We start from the raw sequence: 17,002 nt of genomic DNA on the forward strand, positions 1-17,002 counted from the left end.
AGTCTGCCCAAAGAAGAATCTGTCCTATTTCCTACACATCCTTATTGAACATGAGCAGCTCACCAATGGCATCTCAAGAATATGTGCACTTGCCTAATGTATTTTGAGTATGGTTGTTTCTGACAAATATTCCCACCCACTGACTCAGGACATTGCATTTACCAGCCTATCTCCTCAGCAAAGACTGTTGCAGATTTAATTTTCAGGCTAATCTTGACGTTGGCTTGAGTATTTATTACAAAACAAAGCACACTTGCATACTTGGTCATCAAACTACCTCCACTCACCAATCTTTAACTGTTCTGTTTTTTTTTTTTTTTTTTTGAAAATGAGACTGTAAAAAATACAGGGACTTTCCAGTTATTTGCATGTACTCAGAATGGTAAAAGTAACCGATAAGGCTAAAAATACTATGAAAAGAATCAGACTGTTTCATATATCCTGAAACACAGCATGAACTCTTAAACTCCTAGTTATCTAAACTGGAATCTCAGTGGGAACACTTTCCCTGGATCTCCCCACCAGAGGAACAATGTCCCCAGCAGTTTGGTGGAATAGTCCTCCTGCTTTCACATGCTCAGGGCTGTTCAGTGCACCAAGGATCAATGAAAAGAATAACAGGCCCAGTCCTTGCTCTCATACATTTCCTCTTGTAGTAAACTCCATCATTCTGCATGAAGAGGGAGGGATATACAGATACTTAATTTTTATAGATGTGAAGTAAGTAAATTATATGTCAATCACATTAGACAGCCAAGGTCCATCTGAAGCAAACCCTCCAAGAAAGAGAACACCTTGGGCTCAGTTACACATGTCTGCCATCTGCAAACCTTTTGTCCTCTAAAACCCTCAGCTTCTTCTGTTATACCAAAGGAAAGTGCTGGGATAATGTAACACTCACTCCCTTGCCCAGGTCACATCACTGGGTGCTATTTGTGTGAATTTACTAAGAAACTGTATGTGAAAAATGTTACGAAAACTGGCATTCATTACTATAGAAGGTAGAAACATTGTTCTGTGGCTTACTATACACAATAAGTATCAAATAACTTAAAAGAGCTCTCATCTTCTATACTTCACATCTTTCAATCGTATATTGAATCATATATTGGTTACATTGCTCTCTGGGTTGTCATATTTAGATGAAAATAATCAAGACAAGTAAAAACCACTTGGAGTCTTTGAGCACAATGAAAGGCCCTTCTAACACCATGGTGTGGACACACTTGCATGCACCTGGGCAGCTGCAGTCAATCATGCAGTTGTGACTCAACCATGCATGCACTTCCCAGAACAGCTACTGGGCTCCAAACTGACACATAAGAGCTATCACCACAGTTCTCATATTGAGGAGATTAACTCCCTAGGGGTCAGGAGGAAGGGAGGTGAATTTCTGTGCTTTGACCTTTCTCACTGGTTGTTTTGGAGGACCAAAAAGAACTTGGTTTAAGCAGAAATTTGCTTGATGCTTAACCACCGAACACAGGACTATACTGTCCTAAGGAGCCACTCAGCCAGCACATTTCTTAGAATTAAGTTGACATTTGGTTCCTTATGCTCAGGACCCCACTACTACTCATCTCTGGAATCACTGACTCAGACCTGGGAAGAGAGCCTTATGAGTGAGAACAAAGCCCTTATGAAAAAGCCAAAATCAGGGCTAGTTAGCAGGGAGATGAAATTAAGTAACTGCCAGGGAAGGGCTCTAACAAGATCTTGCATCTAAGATTTGGGAGATTTGTGACTTCTAAAAAAATTTTTTTCAATATCTCTAAGATGAGCTAACAGAACAAGAATGAGCAAGAGAGAGAGTATCTTTTCTCTCCAGCAAAAATGAGTGATTTTTCAGCTCTAACGTTCCATTTATGCATTTATGGAACTGGCATGACTTTCAAAATCCTCCAATAGATTCCTCTCTGATTTATATTATTTTGCTATCTGTATTTCTCTACCCAATTATCATCTTGTTTCTGCATGAAAACTTGACCGTGTTGTCGGCATGTGTTCTGGGAAGTTCTGCTTGACATTGCAGATACAGTCTAGACACAGGCACTGGAAACATGGGTTACACATTGAGGACGGTCTGCAGACATCACCTGTGTCTGTGGGTTTGCATTATGATGAGGGCTGCAACTCTGCTCACTTGCTCATGGAAACAAATTTACATGGCAAATGCTTAAAAAATGCAGCTGCTTGGATTATTATGAGTTTCTCTCCTCAGTAAAGAATGTGTGCGTTTTCTATCTGTCACACTGACTCAGCTGCTAGAGATCTGCATTTCTCTGTGTTGGCAGTTTCTGCTTTACACCTCCCATGCTGCTAGCAGTATCACTCACACCTAGCGGTCTATCCTTTGGTAAGCAATTATGTGCTCTAGGAACAGTTTTTTAGAAGGTCTAGGAACCAGCTTCTTTTCCAGCGAAGCAGTCCTGGATGATTTAGGCTGTCAGAGCTTATGATGAGTTATAGGCTTCATTTTTTCCATGCCCATAAAAGGAAACTAGTCAATCCAGTGTTGTAGCCAGGCTTTAGTTGCTACGGGGTTATATAGCCAAACAAGGAAGCCATGACCTTATTTATTGAAGCAAGGATGAGAGAAGTCAGCTACACGTTTACCCACAAAGAAGCAACCAATGAAAAATGTTTTCCTAAACATCTGTTGTATCTAAAGTTCTGGGACCTACATATCAGCTAGCCATGTCTGCTACAAATGCCCAAAAATGTGAGTGGAAGGTAAATTGCTTCTACTGACTCCTATCACTCCAAAATATGACATGATCTTTATTTATTGCATTCCTAATTATGCTGGACACCATGAGAAGTGCTAAGAATGTGATGTACAAGGCACATAAATGGAAACAATATCTAATACAAAGTATGAAATGTAAGGACAACACATATGACAATGTGTTACTGTTGCAGAGGGGGACAGAGAATGTTCCAGAAAGATCGAGGTTTCTAAATGTGAACTAGCCACATGGAAAGGTGGTGAAAGGATTTTTCCAAGCCTGTGCAAAGCCCAGACAACTGAGGGTAGCATTTCATCGTAAGAAGTATAAGAAGTCCCATATTCACCAAAGTCTGGTATGGCAGGAGGGTGAGGGCACACAAGTGCGACCAGGAATTGAGTCTTGAAGAGCCCCAAATGAGAATGAGAGCTGCTGGTGGTACAACAAGGAGATGGTTACTGGGGAGATCCTAGAAATACTGAATACCCCAACTAAATGCAGTGAGGAGAAGGAGAAGATACGCTTCAGGATTTTAGAGAATGAGGCAATTAGTTAAACATGCATGATGAAGGGGAGGGAAGGACAAGAATGAGTCTGGAAGTACCTCTCTGAGAATTCCAAAAGCGGGAGCTCTATAGGCAAGGCTAGACCCCTCTTAACAAAGGAAAAGGGTTTTGTTATTTTTTTCCCCTGGGGTTACAGTCCCCCATCATTCTTGTTATGGCTTGGGTTTATTTTCCCTCATTTGAAATTTCTTCTCACCTACTGATTCTGAAATCAGTTTTCCCCCAAAGCAAATTGCTGCTACACATCTTCATATATCCCTCTGGAAAGTGAGGTGCAGAAAGATTATGTGATACAAATGTGGCCCCTTGAAACTCACCGTAAGCAGGTTGATCAAATCCATGTTGGGTTCCAAATGGTGAGAGGCATTCTGCAAGGACACCAGTTCACTCAGGGTAACGGACAGCTGGTGCATTTTCACAATGTTCACTTTGTTCTCCTCCATCCAGTCTGGGAAAATGACATGGACGGCTATCAAATCTTTCAAGTGTACTCCAAGGATGGGGATTTTGAAGCCATCACAGTCAGCAAAGGCCTTGCGGTAATTGCAGTAATTACCATTGGAGGAGACCAACTCTGTCATTTCATTCCAGTTCTGAGAACAGATGGAAAAGTAGACGTTTCAAACAGCTTTCCCTTCTGACCGCTCCCAGGTCTTGCAACGTGTGGCTAGGAAATTCCTCAGCTACCAAGAGAAGTATCAATTTCACCAACATTGATGGGAGGAAATAGTAACCAGGGGAAATAAGTTAGAAAAATGTATTAGGCCTGGCTATGAGTCCAATAGCCTGCTCCAATCTGCTACAAAATGGAAATAGTGTGCACCTTAGCCCACCTATAAGAGATGCTGGGATGTTAAAAGGCATTATGTGTACTTAAACATCTTGTGCTTCATGAATAAGGACAATGTACAAATCAAAGCATGTATCATAGTGAAATTTCCTAGTTGATCCAAGAAAGTTACACTTCAGATATAACTCAGAGGTTAATTTGGGACACTGAGGTGCAAGATAGCTGTGGGTTTGGGCTCCACAGTAACTAGAAATAACTTTTTGGAGCTTTCTCATTTCCTTTTCCTGTTAAAAAAAGAGTTCAAATAATAATTTACAAAGATATCATGATGATTCAAAACCACTATCAGCGTGTTTTTTCTTTCTTGTTCTTCCCAAAGTTAAGCTTTTGTTTTGTCTTATTTTGTGTTTAGGGTGTGGTGTTTGGCCTAACAGCTAAACCATCAATTAAGATACAAGTGTCCCACACCTGGCATTACTCCTGACTCCAGCTCCCTGTTTTGACAAACCCTGGGAAGCAGCAATGATGGTTCAACTGATATCAGTCATGTGGGAGACCTGGATTGCATTCCTAACTCCAAGCTCCATCTGGGGGATCTGTTGACAGTATTCAGGAAGTGAAACAGAAGATGGGGGCTTTCTCCCTGTGTTTGTCTCTCTCCTTATCAAATAAAATGTGTGTGTGTGTGTGTGTGTGTGTGTGTTTTACTTGAAATTTAGTACAAAGCTAAGAGAAAACACGTAAGTCCCAGTGCTCCTTACAATTAGTGCAGTCTGAGGTCAGTCGCATTTCTGCAGCTTTCTTTCTCTTATTTACATGCACAAGTCATGGTTAGTTGCGAGGCAGGAGTCAGACCTTCACAATAGATCCCATGTCTGGTCACACTACTCTTTCTGAAAGCAGCCGTGTGACCCAGACAGCTGTTTCCAACCCCAGAATCAAGAAGACAGTCTGATTTGCCATCACAGTCATTACAACCATTTAGTTTAAGATTGGTTTGATAACACAAAAGTAAGCTAATCATTGTATATTGTATTCCTCTGAACACTGTGATTGGTCCAGTGTGGATATGTTACCTAAGCTGGCCCAACTGTCCAAAAAGATAGTCTTTAATTCCACATTGCACGGTTTCAGTAAGGAGTCTTCTCTATTGCTATCTTCTACAAATAAAGAAGCAGAATTTTCCTGTTGCTGCAGATAGTGCAATCAAGAGGCCGGTCTAACTAAAACCAACCAACCAAAATAACACTGATACTCTGAGGAGTTGAGAGCACCTGAGCCAAGGCTCAGATCAGACCACAGCCGGATTTCCAAGTATGTTTGAGGAGATACATTTCCTGTTGTTTAATCAACATAGAAAATGGCTTTTTTTGTTGTTTTATGATTTACAGCCAATGGAGTCCTATTCATATAGTGAACTTTGATAAAGTAATGTTTTAATTAAGATGAAATGCTCCTTTTTGCTCAATAGGGATGAAATTATTCATATGGCCTGGGAATAAATACAGCAAAAGAGCTCATATTTGGAGATGATAACCAGTTTTTTAAAAAAAATACTTATTTTTGTTTCTCACATGTCAGCTATGCCTGAGGATTTCTATACAAGGCCTGTATCTTCCTTTCCACTGTTCTGAACACAGTGATATTAGTAGTATAGCAGTCAATGACTTTACTTCAGGAGGGTAAGAGAGGAACTATAGCTATCTTATTTACCTTGCACTCTGTGTGTGAATCAATGCCTATCATATGGTAAGCAACTAATAAATATTTGTAAATATTTATAATCACAGTGTGTTAATAATATGTCAAAGCATTTCTTTTGAGAAGTGGAGCAAAGAGAGAAAACACTCTCATCTGCCAACTTATCACCAAAATGCCCACAGTGGACAGGGACAATCTAGGTGCTGGAAACTCATTCCAGGTCTTTCACATGGGTGGCAGGAACCTAAGCTGGAGTCAAGAGCTGGAGCTGGGATCAAACCTAGGTACCCTGCGATGGGACCAAAAGTTTGGCTCTATGAAAGCATTTTTATTCATGCACGTACTTTTACCTCTGACCTGTACTTGTAGTTAGACTCAGCTGGTAGTTATTCTCCCCTCCTGGTTTGAGCCTCATGTGCAATGCACCCCTGGTTGAAGAGAAAAGCTTTCTCACTGGGAGTAAGATTTGTAAGAATACTGAACCTACACAATTTCAAATGAAATGAAAGGAACCATACCTTTGTAACTTCTGAAGAAAGGTGAGAATGGGTCTCCTTGAGACGTGAAATGGAGCTATGGCTGAGGCCTCCCACCACTGCCATCAGGGTATTAAAATTTTTGAGTTGAAGGAGCTTCTGCAATAAAAATGTTATCCATACTTTTAAGGATTTTTTTTTAACTATTTCAAACTTTTTTAACACACATAATTTTAAGAAAAATAGTTAGGAAAAGCAATATCAATAAAAAGGTACAAACAGAATCCATTAAGATACGTCAATCATACATTGAATCCTTCTAAGCATGACTTTTTTAGAGTAGCTTCTTACATGAGAAAATTATTTTTTGTCAGATTTCTGTATATAGTTTAATTGAACAATGACAGTGATCTTATCTTGTAAACACCAACTTTCCTCAATAGCATGAGTGAGCATGCAGACTCTAAGAATGATAGTCTGATGACCAGACATACCTTTGCAACATTGATAAACTTTGTGATCACATCTGCCCTTTGCTGTGGGGTTGGCTTACTGAGAACCATCAACTGGACCCACTTTGAGATTCCATTAAACAAAGCAATAGATCTCTCCAAGGTTGGGTTATTCTCCAGGCAGCCATGGATAACATAGCTTTGGTAATCGGTGAACTAATGAAGGAAAATTGAGAAATTATGGTTACAATAATGCTTTTTCTAAATTACTGTTGCACAGAAGAGGAGAGATTATTCTATAACAACACAACAGCATCCTTCATTTCATGTTAATAATAGCATTCTACAAGCTTGAATATGTAAGTACCTTTAATATGTTCATTTGTAATATTTCAAACCACATTTCTCTTACACACAAACATACAGACATACATTATTATACATCATAGTGTTGGGGAGACAGGAAGAGATGCCTCAGTTGCATTCTAGTGAATTCCAAATAGATTGGGTTGTAGGCTCCACTAGGCCCATTTACTAAAATGGGGGTTTGCAAGAACACCTGAGACTAAAGGATCATTTTCCTCAGAGAAAGAATCTAAGAATATCCATTGGGAACACAACACTAGTGATTCGGACAATCAGACATGTTTCAAATACAATAGTGTGCATTACGAAGAAATGAACTTCAACACAGAGATCTGAAACCATTTTGTTGTATTTCAATTTAAAACAAATGAAAAATATCAATGAAGTAACGCAACTCAGCAAAACAGACACATTCTCAGATGTTAGCATCAATCTCAGCAAACATGTAGTAGATGTCTATCATATAAACAGGGCAGGGATTCTCCTCCTGTGACTGCTTGTGGAAAATTATTGAGATCTTCTCAAAACAGGAGCACTTAAAAATCGGTCTTTCAGAAATTTATGATTCTAACCAAGATGGCCTTCTTTGAGACAACAATGCAATTCATTTCCCGGCATGTTGGGAAAGAAGGAGGACAAATTTCCCCAGAGGTTGGTAAGACAAAGCCAAACAGCTGGCTGAAAGCATAGCAGAGAGGAAACACAATAACAAATAGTTAAAGGCAGGCAGCTAAGAAGAGACCATTGGAGGTGGAAGAAAAGGGAGACAGAGAAGAAACAAAACCTCATCAATAAAAGGAAGAAAGAAAAGTTCAATTCAAGAACTTTGTCCCTAGGAAAGAAACAAGCTGAAAGTCTACTGAAGAGTTTTCAGCCTATGCCCATAATTAGGTCTTTATACAAATCCCAAGATAAGTAAATCTTTTCCCTCAGAAATGAAAGAACTAGCAAAACATGTTGACTTGGGAGAAGTCAATGAAGCTAAATAAACCTTGAATGGTTAACTCTCCAATGAGTATTTTTAAAAATCATGCTTTAATCCTATGAAAGGAGACATTGAAAACAGCAACAGAAATATAGCTCCTGAGCCATAAAATAAAGACAGGATAATATTTATCTTTGCTTAAAAGGGATTGTTCCTGTGAATTAAGGGCACGTTTCCAACGGGGCACAGTGACAGAGGCTGCCAAAACTTCAGAGAATGAAAATGCGGCTCTTGGAAAAGTTGGCAATGGTGGTTGTTATCCTTGGAAAAATCAACGTCAAGTTCCTTACTGAGATCCTTCTAAAAGATTTATGCTCCAGAAAAGTGAGATGCTCAGCCAATTCAATGGGCTCCAGATGGTCAAATAGCAGACAGGCTTTTCCCTTCTTGGAGACTTTTTTCCTCTGAGTGACTCTTCTCATCCAGTCGTAGGAAGGACTATAAAAGAAGAGTGAGTCTGGTCAGCATGCTGAAAGCCCATTTCAGTCAATGGAAGTTATTAACCTACTGACTCTGTAACGCTTGGTCTGCTTCCAGGAGCTTGTGCAAAATACATGCCTTGTCTTTTGTATTTAAAGAGAAAACCACTGACCCATTGCCAATAGAACATAAACTTTCAGTTGTTTTTCCAGAGAGAGTGAGTTTACACTGATTCATCCAGAATCTCTTACTTGGTCTTCCTCTGACCAAGCAAGATTTGGACCACAAAGGAAAGGTCAGGGATAGGGATATAAATTTCAGAGTTTATCAGCATATAAATGATGATTTAAGATACATGGAGACCACTAAAAACAGTGGTTCTCACACTTTACTATCATATAAATTATCTAGAAAACATTGTTATGAAGAGCGAGAACTGAACTTCACTGCCAAAGATTTTGGTTTATAAGGAGTGAATTTGAAAAATCTCTGTTTTGAACAAGCATCCCTGATGGTGCTTCGGTTATTCAGTTTTAATCACTCTTAAAGAAATATTCTAGGAGAACAGCATCTGAATGCCTAAGACGCAGGACTATACATTTTCAAGAAGGGTAACTGAGGATCATCATGTAAAGTTCACTGGATAGGAAACTAATCCAATTAGCAGCATGTTTCTACTAATCCAGCTATCTACTGGTTAACAGTTACACAACCTCATGTCAACCTCGGAAGCAGCATAGCAGAGGGCTTCTCAAACCTGAATGAATATATGAATTGTCTGAGAACCATGTTGAAGTAAAGCTTCCAACTCAGCAGGATGAGGAAGGGGCCCCAGATTCTGCTTTTCTAGTGACATCCCACAAGAGGCCATTTCTGCTAACTTGCAGACTGCACTCTAATAACAAGGGCAGAGGGACATTAACTGGACTCAGACTGAGGAACTGATCCTACATACACCAAATGCTTTCACTCGCTGTCTTATGTGCTTATAGGATGTTTATAATTGTCCTAGGAGGAATGTATCATCCAATTTTTTAACTAAAGAAACTGCATCTTGGGAAAACGAGCTGTATCCAGTATGGCAGTACTACAATAAATCTTCCTGAAAGAAGTAAACCTTAATTCTAGAGTGATATTGATTGGGTCATGACTCCCTGCCCCAACCATCAAAGCTGAAAGATACTTGTGCCATTCTCACATGCTGGAAATGTCAATGAGGTTAATATGTTTTTCGTATCCCAGTTGACTAGCTGCATCTCGGAACTCTTCAGTCATACGAATCAAACCAAGATCCAAATTGAACTCTGCCGGAAACTTCAGAATCCAGTACCTGAAAGCCATAAAATATTGTTGACAGCTTAGAGATTCCAAGATGCACCTCTCTGGAAACTATGATACCATTTTACACACTACATATAACATACATTTACAAACCACACTCCAATCAACCATCCCCTAGGCCCAGTCCAACCCATGGTGTCTCTGCCTTCTTTACAGGGTCCCCTACTCCCACTGGGGACCTTGTTATGAATCTTTCTAGAACCACAACTGAGAAGAAAGCCTTTCCCTAAGTCACCACAAGTAGCTGGCAATGTCTGACAAGGGAGAAGAAAGCAAATTCATCTTAGAGTCTGTTCTATTCTCTAATCACACTGAGCGTCATTTAATGCTTCTCTCTTCCTGCCTCTTTGGCATAGCAGGGCCAATTTTAACAAAGGTAGTAAAGGGGGAATCTGAGTAGTCCACTGTTTCCTGGGAAAAAGAAAGTTGTCAACAACCCCAGAACCAGAAACTCCCACAAAGTTAGATCTGTATTTACCTCATAAAGTAGCAGATCTTTAATCGAAATTCATCACAGCTTTCTCCATTGGCATTGCGATACGTATACCAGTTAAAGAAAAATCATATTCTTGCCCCTTGTTTCTTTTGCAGATATTTGCAGCTGTTTCTCCAGTTTCTACAAATTCCTAATTGGAGGGCCATACTGGAGATATATGGGTTACAACTGAACATCCTTAATTCAAAAATTGGAAATGTTCCAAAATCTGTAACTTACAAGTAGTAAAAATACCACAGGTAGAGAAAAATAACATCTAACCCCTTGGAACAGTGTAGTCAAACCAGATGCACTACACATATTGTATAAAATTACCTTCAGGCTGCTTTTAAAATAAGGTTTAAGTGAAACATAAATGAATTCCATGTTTGGACTTGGGCCACTCCCTGAGAATATCTCATTAGGTACATATAAACATTTCTTCCCCTACTAAAATTCTAAAATTTGAAAAATTCTGGCTCTCAGAATTTTGAATAGAGGATACTAAACTTGTATGAAGTGGTTTCAAACATATGTGGAAATCTTGCATTATGTTTTCATTCCATTTTTCATGAATCTTTTCGGATCCCATTTTATAAAAACACTCAGATGGGGGAGAAAAGAGAGCTTTGATAATTTTAGCACTGAGTAACTGAAACCTGATTTGTTAATCAAGTGAGCTGTCCATATATTTTTGGCCTAGAGAAGGGCCTTATAAAATTAGTGTTACCTTTGTGAACACTTACTTAATCATAGTTGTCAAATACAATTACAGGGCCCAGCATGTTAACCTAGTGGCTAAAGTCCTGAGCTTGCATGTGCCAGGATTCCATAAAGGCACCGGTTCCAATTCTGGTGGCTATGCTTCCCATCCAGCTCTCTGCTTGTGACCTGGGAAAGCAGTCGAGGAAGGCCCAAAGCCTATGGACCCTGCACATGCGTGGGAGACCCAGAAGAAGCTCCGGGCTCCTGGCTTCAGATAAGCTCAGCTCTGGCCATTGCGGCCACTTGGGGAATGAACCATCAGATAGAAGATCTTCCTCTCTGTCTCTCCTTCTCTCTGTATGTCTGCCTTTCCAATAAAAAAAACTAAATCTTTAAAAATATATTATTAGAAATATATTGGCAATAGTGCTTAATTAAAATTGTTAATATTGATACCCAGAAAAACATGTCTGTTAAAGACTTTCCTAAATGTTTAGGATTAATGCCTTATAAATGCCTTTAATTTCTTTAAATTACAAGCTGTGTAGCTTGTCTTGTTTTGCTCTATTTTCACCCTCCATTAAACAAATAGTTCTGGGGCTCTTGCATATGCCAGATGTTTTAGACATGGAATGAGGGGAAACCTCGACGGAAACGAATGTTTAAAATTTTTTTTTTATCTTCTGGCAATCTTCCAATTTTTTCATAATCTGTATTTTCCTGGGTTAGACGTTATTATACCTAAACATCCCTTTATATTTGGGTTTCATACATCAGATTAAAGGTAGAATTCCAACGTGAGACACATTTTTTTTTAAAGTATTTTGGTTACGAATGAAGTGGAGTCAGATGGTGTTAATTCTTTCCATCCTTCCCTTTAACACAGAGACCCAAGTGCATCTTGGACCATGAGGAACAGCATCTTGCTCAGCTCCAGGGACCTCAGTTGAGGATGAACAAGCCTTTTCCCTCTCTCAATATCCTTCTGGTCTGATGATGTTGAGAGCAAGAAGGGAAGGAGTAGAAGGTGGAAGAGCCTTGTAGTGAAAAGGTGGAATCCAGACCAGGCCGCCTTGGCAAGCCCACACAACCCTCAGTTGGCCCTTTTGGAATCCCCCAGCCCTGGAAGTGTACTCACTCATCTACCTGCCCTCTCCAGGTTTGAAGGAGGCGGAGAATGTAGGATCCAACATTAGAGACTGTATAACAAATGTTAAATCTTGGGGAGTAAAAGTTCCTTGTAAATATAAGATTCTGTATTTTCAGCCTTTTGGTGTTCAACCACTTTTCAGGACCATATTATGTACAAAATCGATGGCCTACTAAAAGCCTTCATTATAGAATGGGGTTTCTTTTTTTTATTTATTATTTTTAATTTATTAATTACATTGTATTATGTGACACAGTTTCATAGGTACTTGGATTCTCCCCACCCCTCCTCAAACCCTCCCAGAATGGGGTTTCTGATTACTGCATTTTGGTGTGATTTTTTTTTTTGTATGTAAGATGAAACACACAAATTCTTTAGTATATTTGCTTTCATCTTTCTATCAAGGAGAGCTATGGAAAAATAAGTTGCTGTTTGCCTGCAACAGAGCACATGGTGTAGTAAGCTAGCACTTCCATATGTCTAAACGCATCCCTTATGCCTATCATTCTGCTTTCCTAGAAGGAATAAATTAGGCCTTGAGTTAGCAGTAATTATTCTTTTCATCGTATTAACAGCAGAAATGTTTCAAAGAAGATAAAACATTTAACTTACAGCTCCTGTTTCATTTTACATCTGAGTAATTCTTTCCAAATAGAGCCAAAGTGTCCAGATGCATTGTGAAGTATCTGGTCCATTGTCCAGATGTTTTGTTTAAATATCAATCTGTATATGTATATGTATATGTGTGTGTGTGTGTATATATATATATATATATTCACAGAAGAATTGAATCACTGACTAAACACTGTAAACTCATCTTAATTTACTGGCCTCGGGTAGACATCTTATCTAAATATAAAACTGGATTTAGAGCTATACATATTAACACAGTAGTTGAAAAGATATATGCAGAGAAGCTTTTCTGCCAATTCAGTGGAAGATAAATACCAGCGGTGCATCAGGAGAACTATTCTGGGCAAGCAACTGTCATTCAGCTCTCCATTATCATCTGTTAAAAAAAGATATAATAAAGCTTGATAACAGTGTTACTCTCTCCGTTTCATCAGCAGAGAAACAATAACATCAAATATTCTTCAGAGACTCCAATATCTTCTACTTCCCACTCCAACTGATATTCTCCAGCAAATTGTTAACAAATTAGCAATTAGCCACCTTTTATCTGGTTTACACTTCACAGGCTTAACAAATCAAAATATAGCATATATAATTAAGTTAAAATGATCTTTAATTTTTAAGTATAGGAATGTCCCAGATATTATTTAGGAAATACATATTTATCTGAAATTCAAATTTAACTGGTCAATGTGTATTTTATCTGAAAATTATGCTTTATTGTAATTTTGATTCCTATATCCTAAGTTGAATTCCAATTAAACAACTCCTATGCGACTCTGATTGCTGATTGCTCAAGGAATAATGTGAAATGCTAAGATCACAACAGTGTAAAAAGAACACAGCTGCGAAGTCTATAATCTAGTAGGAGATATAAAACATACACACATAGGGCTGGGCATAGTAGCCTAGCAGCTAAAGTCCTGGCTTGCAATCCCAGGCTCCCATATGGGCGCCGGGTTGTATTCTGAGTACTCCGGTTCCCATCCAGCTCCCTGCTTGTGGCCTGGCAAAGCAGTTGAAGATGGCCCAAAGCCTTGGGACCCTGCACCCACATGGGAGACTCAGAAGAAACTACTGGCTCCTGGCTTCGGATCAGCTCAGCTCCAGCTATTGCTGCTACTTGGGCAGTGAACCAGCACATGGAAGATCTTTCTGTCTCTCCTTCACTCTATAAATCTGACTTTCCAATAAAAACAAATAAATCTTTTTTTTATTACAAAGTCAGATATACAGAGAGGAGAAGAGATAGAGAGAAATATCTTCCATCCAATGACTCGCTCTCCAAGTGAGCTGCAACGGCCTGTGCTGAGCCAATCCAAAGCCAAGAGCCAGGAACCTTTTCCAGGTCTCCCACGGACGCAGGATGCTAAGGCTTTGGGCCATCCTTAACTGCTTTCCCAGGCCACAAGCAGGGAGCTGGATGGGAAGTGGGGCTGAAGGGATTAGAACTGGCACCCATATGGGATTCTGGCGCTTTCAAGGCAAGGACTTTAGCCGCTAGGCCACGCCGCCGGGTCCTAAATAAATCTTTAAAAAATAATAAATAATAAAACACATGCACACAGAGAATGTAGTGAATTCTACAACCCATACTTGTCTAAGTAAACAAGCAAAACCAGAAGCAAACCAAGAATTAATTACAACGTAAACTATGCGGCAATCGTCTAACATAATATCTGGGGTGATCTCTCAAGCTGAATTTTATCAACAGGATAAAATGACGACATGTAGGCAGACAGAGTTGTAAAAATGTTCCAGAAATATCAAGTAGACAATTTGGCTAGAATAAGAACCATGGGCATGGGCCTGGCACGGTAGCTAGTAGCTAAAGTCCATGCATTGCATGCGCCAGGATATCATATGGGCTCCGGTTTGTATACCAGTGGCCCACTTCCCATCCAACTCTGTGCTTGTGGCCAGGAACAGTAGCGTACAGCCCAAAGCCTTGGGACTCTGCACCCATGTGGTAACCTGGAGGAGGCTTCAGGCTCCTTGCATCAGATTGACTTAGCCCTGGCCATTGCTACCACTTAGGGAGTGAATCAGCAGATGGAAGATCTTTCTGTATATCTGCCTTTACAATAAAAGCGAATAAATCTTAAAGAGAGAGAGAGAGAAGGGGAGAGAAAGAGGTCACTTTCTAAGCAAAGAAAGCTTTAAAAAAGACAAGACAAAGAAAAGGAAAAGTACTGTGAACAGTAAAGGGAGAGGAATAGAGAGGGTTTATCCCCTGAGGTTCAGTCGCCACTTGGGCTAACAATTCCAGAGTCTCTGGATTTGAGTGCCAGCTCTACTCTGTACCCAGCTTCCTGCCCCTGGAAGGCAGGTCCTGACTCAAGCACTTGGGTCCCTGACTTCACCCTGGCCCAGCCACACATTTTGCAGGCATTTAGAGAAGGAACCAATGAACAGAAAAAGAATTTTTCTCTCTTGTATCCTCACCTTTTCCCGCCCTCCCAATCTCTCACTCTCCCCCAGCCCCATACCAATTAAACATTAAAAAAAGAAAAAGAAAAAAGAAAAAAAAGAAGAGGGACATAAACGTGGAGAGACAGGAGTTAATACAAAAAGGCCTTAGATACCAAGATAGTGAGATAGACTGCCATTGCACAAGCAACTGGTATCTGAACAGAATGAGGTGGTATTACCAAGTAACACAGGAGGGAATTCATACCAAACATCTCAATGCATGTGCTCAGCAGTTCATCTAGTGTTGCTGCTTTTCCAAGTCCACTTGACCCCATGGTTGTTTAGCCACCGTCAAAAAACTAGAGACATTTTCAGCATCAAATAGACCATCTCCATAATCATGTACATGGGTGATGTTATTGCTGAGTTGTAGCCTTTGTTGTTAGTTGTACTTCAAGAAAATTCTGAGTAAACAAGAAAACAAAGCATTACTTTCCTATCTGCAACAATCATGACTTCCATTCGCTATATCTAATAGAGACAAAAGTATCAAAGCGATAAATCAGATCAGCCACCCACACTGGCAAAATGTCTGCTGAACTATCCCTTCACATCCACAACTTTTTACATACAACATTGAACATTTTCTTCATATTCTTACAGAGTAAAATATCTAAGCTATTATACATGAGCAGTAGACTTCTAATTTAGGCCTTACGATGCCTTCATCTTACATGGGAATCCTTGGGTTCAGTTCCCAGCTCTAACTCTTGACTTTAGCTTTCTGCCAGTGGAGACCCTTGGAGGTAGCAATGACAGCTCAAGTAACTGGAGTCCTGCCATCCACGCCTAGATTGAATTCCTGGCTCCCAGGTTCAGTCTTGGCCTTTGCAGGACCATATTTGACATAGCAAGTTAATCCATAATTTGGAATGCAGAATCCCATATCAAAGTGCCAACTTGAGTCTCAGCTGCCCCACGTACAATCCTGCTTACTGCTAATACACCTGGGAAGGCAGCAGAAGGTGACCCAAGAAGTTAGGCACCTGACACACATGTGGGAAACTGAAGTGTAGTTTTTGGCTCCTAGTTTCATTCTGGCCCAGAACTGGCTGCTATGACTGTTTGGAGTGTGAGCCAGTATATGAAAGATTTCTCTCTGTGTCTGTGTGTGTTACTCAGCCTTTCAAGCAAATAAATAAAATAAAATGTCTAAATATTATTCTCAGTACATTTATAAATATATTGTGAGCATTAAAAATATTTTATGGACATTATTAATGCTCAGCGGTGAAGCTTCTATTTGTTTAGTTTCTGTAACGGTAACACCTTAATTAGTAAAAGGCGAAAGATTTATACGATCTGAAGAGAAACCAGAGTAAATAACACCTTAATTAGCAGTAAAGCATTAGCAATAATTTAATGAATACCTATATATTACACACCAAATGCTTGACATCTTTTACTCAGTTTTAGCCATGTGATAATGCTGTGAGGCAGTAATTATTCCCGGTTTACTGGTAACACCATGAGACTCATGAAGATTCAACAACTTACCTCAAACCACACAATCCTTAAGGCCTAAAATTAGGACTTGGTCATAAAATTAAACAAAAACTGCAAAAGTCTGACTTTGAATACAAGCATATTTGCATGAGTGTAGACCAAGTACCATACATGTTTAACCAGTTATTTTTTTTAACAAATTTAAATCAGTTTTAAGTAAATTATTACCAGGACAGAAATTCCTGCCAGTGTTTCAGACTCATTAGCAACTCTCTATATTCAATCATAATGCGAA

At 39.5% G+C, this 17,002-nt stretch overlaps 1 protein-coding gene across 2 annotated transcripts in view; it reads right to left on the bottom strand.

Moving 5' to 3' along the window:
* Positions 1–17,002, bottom strand: part of RASGRP3 (RAS guanyl releasing protein 3) — a 68,007-nt gene that overhangs the window by 20,551 nt on the left and 30,454 nt on the right. The window contains exons 3-10 of one of the 2 annotated variants that reach the window (XM_058668096.1): positions 15,467–15,665; positions 13,071–13,165; positions 10,305–10,375; positions 9,684–9,815; positions 8,356–8,503; positions 6,757–6,930; positions 6,305–6,421; positions 3,613–3,888 (exon numbers count right to left, since the gene is read on the bottom strand). In XM_058668096.1, coding sequence (XP_058524079.1) covers positions 3,613–3,888; positions 6,305–6,421; positions 6,757–6,930; positions 8,356–8,503; positions 9,684–9,815; positions 10,305–10,375; positions 13,071–13,165; positions 15,467–15,536 — 1,083 coding nt within the window. In that variant the 5' untranslated portion in view covers positions 15,537–15,665. The remainder of the gene's footprint in view (positions 1–3,612; positions 3,889–6,304; positions 6,422–6,756; positions 6,931–8,355; positions 8,504–9,683; positions 9,816–10,304; positions 10,376–13,070; positions 13,166–15,466; positions 15,666–17,002) is intronic. The other variant, XM_058668097.1, reaches the window with a different exon arrangement.

The sequence above is a fragment of the Ochotona princeps genome, chromosome 8 (genome assembly GCF_030435755.1).
Source record: "Ochotona princeps isolate mOchPri1 chromosome 8, mOchPri1.hap1, whole genome shotgun sequence".
Classification (NCBI taxonomy): Eukaryota; Metazoa; Chordata; class Mammalia; order Lagomorpha; family Ochotonidae; genus Ochotona; species Ochotona princeps.